Source organism: Scylla paramamosain, chromosome 33 (assembly GCF_035594125.1).
Source record: "Scylla paramamosain isolate STU-SP2022 chromosome 33, ASM3559412v1, whole genome shotgun sequence".
In the NCBI taxonomy this organism is placed as follows: Eukaryota; Metazoa; Arthropoda; class Malacostraca; order Decapoda; family Portunidae; genus Scylla; species Scylla paramamosain.
Window position 1 is genome coordinate 290,294 of NC_087183.1, and position 9,707 is coordinate 300,000.

The 9,707-nt window shown below is 40.1% G+C and overlaps 1 protein-coding gene across 3 annotated transcripts in view; it reads right to left on the reverse strand.

Annotated features, from left to right (window-relative positions):
* Positions 1-639: 639 nt before the first annotated feature.
* The window catches only part of LOC135089505 (Y+L amino acid transporter 2-like), a 14,757-nt gene continuing 5,689 nt past the window's right edge, over positions 640-9,707 (reverse strand). Inside the window, exons 5-12 of one of the 3 annotated variants that reach the window (XM_063985083.1) lie at positions 8,845-8,958; positions 8,162-8,303; positions 7,250-7,373; positions 6,685-6,788; positions 5,581-5,677; positions 4,444-4,593; positions 3,395-3,572; positions 640-2,875 (exon numbers count right to left, since the gene is read on the reverse strand). In XM_063985083.1, the coding sequence (XP_063841153.1) occupies positions 3,507-3,572; positions 4,444-4,593; positions 5,581-5,677; positions 6,685-6,788; positions 7,250-7,373; positions 8,162-8,303; positions 8,845-8,958 (797 nt within the window). In that variant the 3' untranslated portion in view covers positions 640-2,875; positions 3,395-3,506. Of the gene's footprint in view, positions 2,876-3,394; positions 3,573-4,443; positions 4,594-5,580; positions 5,678-6,684; positions 6,789-7,249; positions 7,374-8,161; positions 8,304-8,844; positions 8,971-9,707 lie in introns of all 3 variants that reach the window. The other 2 variants (XM_063985082.1, XM_063985084.1) reach the window with 2 other exon arrangements.

The window sequence follows — 9,707 nt, forward strand, 5'->3', positions numbered from 1 at the left end:
AAGCAACATTATAATGAACATGTCCACAACCTCCTAGCTTCGCTCATTTCACCAGTTCACTACGGTTTTCAATCCTCGCCTGCTGTTCTTGAATATTACCAACCACCGCTTGTTTTATGTTTGGCCACCCTTTGACATCGCTAGACAAATATTTTAACTCATACGACAGAAACAGCAGAAATAATGATTCACGATACCCGCCATGTTCACGAGGAACCACCTCAACCAAGGAATGTAGACGATATGTAGAATTCTTGACCTCCACCAAACCATGGATCCCTGGTGGGTCACACTGCACCATGCTACACAGAATGCCTTGGATCACAACTTTAGATGGATCCCCCATGAATAGAGGCATCTTGAGCTGCACTCCAGCAAGGGAGGGAGACAAATCCCACAGCTCCTCTCCTCTCGGCCCGGGAGTCGAATCCTCATCCTCTCAGCTGTGAGCCAATGGAACGTGCTGCGTGACAGGTCTCAACTTACTCATCTCAAGGAAGCTCAAGTCTGTAGCTTCCTTGGATTTAACCATAATCATGATCTCTAAACTCTACAGAGAGAATACCTGGTACGGCTAGAGTCCAGAAAGATTCGCATGACACACACACACACACTTGATGACAATCAAACAAGCTAGCAGTAAAAAAGGCACATTTATTTCATTCTTAAAAACATGGTAACAATGAAGTGACATGTTGATGCCTGGCGGACACATTGCCTCTTTTGCTCCTAGAAAAATATGCTTTACACATCACCATTACCCACTGTTGGGCCAAAACTACTCTCTCTCTCTCTCTCTCTCTCTCTCTCACCAATGAGCAAAATATATCTGATTTGCCACCGGACATGAATACAACTACATATCTATAATTACACACACACACACACGAACACACACACATTAATTAAAGCCCAGCATGGTCTTGATGATAATGAAAAGGATAATAAAATAAAAAGATTAATAATGAGTGATCATAAAGTATGCATGAATTTTCTTGTCTTTCAGCACCATAAATGCCCAGAAAAAAAATAAGATAAATTATGAAATACACACACACACACACACACACACACACACACACACACACACACACACACACACACACACACACACACACACAGCCCTCATTTGTCCCATGCAGAGATGAAAAGATGTACATTTATTTCCTTTTCTTCATCGTGTCACTCATGAGCAGGAGGTAAATTCCCTACAAGGCAAAGGTGCAGGCAGTGGCTGACCACCAGAGGGAAAGACAGGAGCATTGTGAAGGAGGCAAGCCTAGCTGATAACAAAGGCTTGTGCCAAAGCTAATCAATTTATAATTGTCGTGAGGCTTCTTGGCTGCTCCAGTGACTATGAGTGTCACACCAGCTGTCACCTCACCCCAGGACTGCCTCCACACAGCACTGCCTGGAGTTAGGCCATGTTCATTTATCCTGTTGGTCTAGTCTGGTCAGAGGTCATGTAATTTGCCACACTCATTCCCAGTGTTTAGCATTTCCCTCAATCTTAAGTCCTGTGACCTCCTTAGCATGTCACCTGTTATATTTGTGAGGAGAGTCTGTGGATTATTGACTTAATACTAAGGGAAAATGTTAAAGACAATGGGAAAAAGTGTGGGACAATAAAACATTTTTGACTGTGATAACACCACCATGCACAGGTCTCACATACACCTGCTGAGCAAGGCATAAGGGGAATAGCACTAGGATTCCCATCAAAACATTCAAGGTACACAACTCTTTACCCATTGAGCTATGAGTACAATGATAGCTGTAGCCCAAGAGGAGTTTGGTCAACCTTCAGTGTTCAGTCACTAAACTTCCCTAACAGGACTGCCTCATTGTCTCAGCAACTGTGGTACTCCCAACTTCTGGATCTGCCAACAAATAAGCTCATGTGGTGCCAGTTAACATCCATCCAGCACATACTCATCCAGAATGGGCCACACAGCTGCCAGACAGTCACACGCTTGAGGCTTCCCATCACCACTGTGAGGTCCAGACAGGCAGTAAGCAAAGACCAAGACTAACAACCCTCTTGGTGAAAACCTAAAAATCAAAATACCTAAAACAGATATGTAATACTCTCACTTACTTTCTGTTATCTCTATGTACAATTGGAATACTATTCAATTTATCTGAAAATTGCACCTTCAAGTATTTCTTGGGTTCAGAACCAATTTCAAATTATCAGCTAAAGTGGTGCAAAATCAGCCTATGACCAAAATACAATAACTAATAAATAATGTATAAAACCTTCAATATTCCCCTTCTGAAAAGTATCACAGATTACAAAGAGCACATCCAGGCTGACAAATCTGCTGCTGTGTTGCTTTTGCCACATGTGTGTGTGCATGTTGTCACCACTGACAACAGTTCACACCATCCAGCTGCCCCCCCAAAGTCCATCACTATACACACACACACACACACACACACACACACACACACACACACACACAAGCCACTTGAGCAAAAATACAAACAGATCACCAAGGATCCAGCAGCAGCAGCAGTAACAGCAGTTCAGAGGGGATTAAAGTAGGGAACATTTCAGATATCCATTGTCTACCAGCAGTGTGATTTGCCATGATGCACAGAACCATAACCAAGTGGATAAAATATGTGAAGGCTGTATGATATGATGACACACACACACACACACACACACACACACACACACACACACACACACACACACACAAACAAACACACACACACACACATACACACACAAGTGCGTTTCTTGGTAGGGCAGCAGCAATAGTAGCAGCAGCATTGATGGTAGTAATGGTAGAGGAGGTGCAGTCCGTCACTCCTCACTCAGTTTTCACAGATACGAAGAGCAACTGTGTCCAAACAGTGAGTTGGTCTGTTGGAAAGACACAGGACAATGTCAGTTTTGGATGTGTGGACACCAGGTCAGATGATGCTGTGTGAGGGAATGGATAGTTTAATTCTCTGTACTTTTTGTGAGAATGTCTGCTTAGTATAGAGATAGATGCACATAAATTTATACAGCTTGAGGCTAAGATGTAAAAAAGTACTAAGAATGTTATTACATTATTATATGAATGAAAGTATAGATGTATATTCCTTGCTCCAGCTGTTGGTGAGTGAATAGATGGCACTGAAATAGTTTAATGTAAGAAGGTGGTAAACCATACTGTTCATCATTTATTTTCTTGCCAAGGAAAATATGGCAAACAGTGAATATTACTCACATTATCAAGAAATATTCAAGAAAGATGGAAAAGAAAGCCCTAGTCTTTCAGTGCCCCTCCACAAGTAAGGGCTCATTCATACCACTCAGTATTGTCTTGCTACTATTTTGTGGCACACTGGCCTAACATCCCATGAACAAAAGGACAACCATAAACAGACCACTCACCAAGTGCTGTTCTGACAATTTTTGGCTTGTTCTGCCAGTACACAAAGAGGAAGTAGGCAGGCACCCCAGAGCCAGTAATGAGCAGGCCCATGCCCACCTCATATGGCCGCACTTACAGCGGCAGAAACACCAGGAAGCCACACACCAGCAGGAAGGCAATGGGAACGATGACGTTCACCTGCACAGAGAGGGAGGCGTTGTAGTCTTGTGGCATCTGTGTCCTGTTCTAATTATCAGCATGCCATTTGTCTATATATTTAGTATAATTTCTGTGACAACTATGTCCTCTTTCAGCTACACACACACAGCCTTCTCAGAGCAAAGTGGTTTGTCTGTTGTTCAACAGATCATCATGATAATTATACATTTCAACTATAAATAAGCTCTGAGGAGGTAGTATGTATTGATGTGGTGGTTGTGTGGCAGCAGTGGTGCTTAACTCATGTTGGCGATGCATTTATTGATACATTTTCTTTATTTCTCACTAATTCATCTAGGGTGACACAGCTTGCCTAGTTCAGCTTTCAGTGAACAGACTTAATGAAACAGGTTTTCCTGTAAAGACAGCCATGAGACCAAGTTGTTGGGGATTGACTCCCTGGGCCAGCACTCTCACACAGCAGGCCATGATTCCTGAAACTGGTAATCCACCAGTGTGGGGTTTTCACCTCTCCTTTCAGATCAATTGCTGTTGTTCCCAAGTAACATCATATTCTCCTTCTCCTGCTAACCCTATTTTTCTCCTGCTTCTCCTCTTTCAGTCTTTTTTTCTTATCCTGTTATTCCATCTTCTTCCATTGCTCCATTTTCTAAGGCTGAATCATCATCATAATCCCATTCCCATATTGAGTTGTGAGAAACACACACACACACACACACACACACACACACACACACACACACACACACACACACACACACACACACACACAACAAATAAATAAATAAACAAATAACAATAAATGAATAAAAAAATATATATATAAATAAATAAAAATAAAACCACAGGCAGATCATAATCACAGCCACCACTACTGTCTGGTGCTCACCTTGATGGGCCGCTCCATGTCAGGGTATTTCCAGCGCATGTACAGCAGACTGGTGATACTGCACAGGATGAATGAACTCTCTACAAAGCTGGTGTAGTCAATGAGGCGGTAGATGTCCGTGGTGGAGAGGTAGACCAGTGACAACAGGCCCTGGAAGAGGAAGGAGAGGAGGTGGAGGTGAGTCTTTGTGAATATTCCAAGCTATGGTTAAAATGGAATGCCTTGTCAACCTCTCATTCGGTAAGACAAACTGTTAATGACTGAGTGAAGGAGAGCATGACGGGGCATTACAGGCAGTTGTGCCAGATCTCATCATGTGGGGCTGTGGCACCAGGTACTTTGAACTAGTCCCACATGCTTTTGTTCTGATACAGAAGGTGATTACAAGAAAATAATAGACAAACTGCATTTAGACAAATATTCACTTTTAGATGCACCAAGCTAACTAAACATTCCAACCTAAATCTATTTTCTTCATTTGTGAGGATGTGTTCTGTCTGACTGAATAATATATAAAAACTGTGTGTGTGTGTGTGTGTGTGTGTGTGTGTGTGTGTGTGTGTGTGTGTGTGTGTGTGTGTGTGTGTGTGTGTGTGTGTAAATCTATTAGTAACTCTAGGAAAACTCATCAATCACTTTTCATACAAATACATCAACTTGGAAACTAAAGACTGATGAAGTTAAGAACTAAAAAATGTTTGTGTAGGTAAGCAATAATGTACACATAAGTACATTCACTTCCATACTTCTTTCCATCTGTCAAAATATTAGCTCACATTGCACATCCTGAGGGGACACCATAAGGACCATGATGCATGCTCACACAGACACACAGACACACACACACACACACACACACACACACACAGTAGTAGTGGTAGTAGTATTTTACTGACAAAAAAAAACATTGAAAATAACACAAAAAATTATGTTGTTTTTGTCCAACTTCAAAAGAACACAACTGCAACATGTAGAGGACTAATTGAACCAAAGCTACTATTCACAAAAATTATGAAAGGTGTCACACATATTGTTTTAAAATACATAAAAGCCACAGCAATGAATCTGTTAATGACAATAATAAAAAACCTATAAACACACACACACACACACACATAGCATTGCACAATGTCTTACCAGGAAGATGAGAGAAGACATTGGAGTGTTGCATTTGCAGTTGATGAGAGCAAGGTTGTCTGGGAAGTGGCCTTGTCTTGCACCCACGAAGCACAACCTGTCAACATCATTAAGCTGGTGAGTGGGGCATTACTACCAGTCATAACTTGTGCTCTAAATCTGACAGAGAGTAGAGGGAGTGTATGAAAGGAATGGATTGTGGAGCTCATGGAAATCTTGCAATCAAGTATATCTAAATTCTTGAATAAAGTGGATTCTCTGTTAAAATAAATAAGATAACTTTAGAATTGAACTCCATCATCATTAGTGGTTATAAATGAAGCAGGAAATCTCTTAATGTAGCACTGTGGTATTTTCACCAAACACTACAGCTGTTCATATATGACAGAAAACCTGAATGCAGGAGTATAACACCAGATGTGAGTCTAGGTATGAGAGAGAGAGAGAGAGAGAGAGAGAGAGAGAGAGAGAGAGAGAGAGAGAGAGAGAGAGAGAGAGAGAGAGAGAGAGAGAGAGAGAGAGAGAGAGAGAGAGAGAGAGAGAGAGAGAGAGAGAGAGAGAGAGAGAGAGAGAGAGAGAGAATTTTCTTATGTTTCTTATAATTGATGGATTACAATGAAAGATATGGATTACAATGAAAGATAGAAATAGATGTGACAGTATGTTCCATGCATGGACTGCCACATGTAGGCCTGATGGCTTCTTTTACAAGTTCTCTTAGTTTTCTTAATTGTGTTTTGAATTAAGAAAGCCTAAATTCCTCAGTCAAAAAGAGCTAGACAATCCTGAAGTGAAGTAGTATGCATTTGTGGTTATGATGAGTCAAGTGTATGAGAGGAAGAGCAGTTAAATTTTCTCCAGACCCTGATGTTGATGCCTTGCCTTGCCTATCTACCCTGAAGGATAAAACAAGCCTGGTATAGAGATAGATAGCCTGAGATGTGTGGATGTAGTGGGATTTAGCTAGTTTTCCCTATCTAAGAGCAGGTGGTCAGGAAGAGTGATGAATCAGCTGGGAAAATTATATATATATTACATCAACAAACAAAATAGGTGGTGAACAGATGAAAATAGATCTGAAAGGCTAGCAGGAGCAGCACCCACCTGGAGGAAGTCATGATGTGCACTGAGAGACCACCAAAGGCTGAGAGGGCCACCAGCAAGGGCATCACCCAGCTGCTGCTGCCCATTAGACGGTCAGCAAAGGTCTGTCATCAAGGCAACAACAACAACTAAGGTTACGTTCTGTAACACTGACCATTAGCTTGGATAGCGTGTGATAAAATTATTAAAAAAACAATGGGGGGAAAATTTAGAAAGGTAAGTAATTTTCATATTATATAATGCTTGAAGTCTGCTGCTGCTAGATAAGCCAAACTTAATATTAATGATAATTCCTGATTATTGTCTTTTCCTCTAACATAAATACACTGTGGTATGCTAATAGGAGAACCAAAATATCTAAGCTATTACATATAATTGTAAAGTTTAAAGAATGGACTCAAAACACTAGAAAAGTCAGAGCAATGTCTGCTATAATTACATTCTCTATAAAAGTAATTACTGAATGATCTGACTAACTTATCTATCACTTGTGCCACAACAGTCACATGGTGCCATCAACAACACAATGCAAATTACTCATGGAAGCTGTCAATGGTGTACTCACAACAGCAATGGCATCAGAGGCCAGCATGTCGACAGGGGAGAGCACAGCCAGGTAGGCAACATTGGCCATCACGTAGACCAGCGTCACCAGTGGCAGGGAGATGTAGATGGCCCGGGGCAGGTTACTGTGGGCAGGGTGTGATGTTAACAGGACTGGTGGTGACTGGTGGTGATATTGGATCATTGAGTTCCTTGTATTTCTCAAAATTAATTATGTACTAACAGGACACAACCTTCACAATGTTGCTCATATTCTAGTGAAGCTGTTCTTAATTATTTCTTGTGAAGATGTAATATATAGAAAACCTATAATGTGAACAAGATATTACTATTTCCTTCACATAAATTTATACAAAAATAGTTATACAGAATCCAAGGAAGGAACAAAAATGCTTTATGAGGAAAACACTGTAACCAATGAAACAATATTTGTCACTCCAACAAAGAAATCAAAATAATACAAAAACAAAGGTAATTTGCATTCATGATACCTTTAGGTGGCATGTTAATTTGGTACAAAGACATATAGATCATTTGCAAAATATACAAGTCCAAAATGGAAAAAGATGATTCACATATCAAGATTTATAGATAACAGATAAAAAGCAAAGGTATATGCTTAAAAGATAGACCATTCTGTCACAACTCTACAAAGAAGTATGCTCTCCATTACAAAACAGCAAGAAATTAATCTATCATAAATGAGCTAGGTAAACCTGACTAGAGCTTGAACCCAAATCTGACAACCCAAAAGGACAAGTTTTTACTGCTTGGACCATAAGGGAAGCACCTCACAGTCAGTCCTGCTTTGCCTTGTGTTTGTGTCTTGCCACAGTAAAGCTTGAGCCAAGGCCTACAAACCAGCTGGTGTGAGTGGCAGTGTGGTGCCAAGTGAGGGAGAGATGGTACTCACACAAATGGGTTCTTCAGCTCCTCCGTCATGAAGTTGAGGTAGTTCCATCCAGCATAGGAAAATATGCCTGAGTAGGAGACAGCTATCTCGCCTGGCTCAGTGCTGGTGCCCTGGAAGGAGTTGTAGAAGTTCCCAGTGTTGCCTGAAAAGTGGAGGTGAAGATTATTATGATGTAGATTTTTTTTTTTTTTTTTGTATACTTCAGAAAGACTATTAAGAATTTTTAATGTGTTCTGGAACTTGGATTTTTCACATCTTGACTGTAAAGAATCAACAAAAGCACAATATAGCAAAGTTCTATGCATAAAAATGGCTTACTAACAAGACTTAAACAAGGGTTAAAATAGAGAGCCATAGGAAACATGAACACATATAACTGAAGGCACTAAAGAATGATTAGATTGGTGTGCTACTACAATTAACAAGATTTCACAACAGGATCAATCAAACTTGCTATGTGAGGTCTCAGACACATATGATTTTGTTCTATCCCTACAAAGAATAAAGTAAACATCAGTCTTTTAAATATACTTAATAGCTATGGGATACAAGACTCCCCAAAATTAATATAATGTAGACTGACACCTGACTGACTGACTGGCTGATGGCATTGCAGTGAAGGGCAACGCTGCTAAAGACACATTCACTCACTCACTCACTGCCTCACTTGTTCAAACACTCACCCATGCAAAGGTGGACGATGCCAGCAATGATGACAATGAGCAATGCACCAATCTTGGTCACCATGAAGAAATCCTGCAGCTTGGTGGTGACTCGTACATTCCAGCAATTCAGTGCTGTCAGGAAGCCTGGATGGGGAGGACACAGTGACAGTCAAATATTAAAAAACTACACAACTCTAAACTCAGAATAAGAAATAATAAACAATGACTTTCATTATTACAGAGAACCATAATATACATAATATAGTAAATCTGTCAAAAGAAACTCTGTATGATGTAATATTTATAAAAGCATAAGAACTGGTCAAAACCTTTTTAATGTGTTTTTTGATGGACCACAACCTATAATGTATATATACTGTATATATTTTTCTTGGTGCAGTAAAAAAATATCTATATATCTAAAGATAAAAAGATGCTACAATTATAAGAATGAAAAAAATAAATAAATGAATATATAAAAATAAATAAATAAATAAAACAATGTGTGTGTGTGTGTGTGTGTGTGTGTGTGTGTGTTTACCTAGTTTACCTAGTTGTGGTTTATGGGAGGGGAGTAATCTCATAATATCCTATCTCTGTATATATCCAGTTTGGTCTTAAAAAGCATGGACAGTTGTAGAGCGGGGATTGGTACAGAAACTTCCAGACAGGTGCCGTGAGTTTATTTGCGGGCGCTGTTCACAGGCGCAGTTAGATTCCCCAGACACGGTCACAGCAAGTATACAACAGAGGCCTGCCAACAACCAATTAAGTGAATACGAAATCCTACACGAATTTAGCGGACACATCACAAGTTATAATATAAACATGGTCTGGAAATGTTATACTAATCCAACTCCATAGAAAATCATGTTTCTATC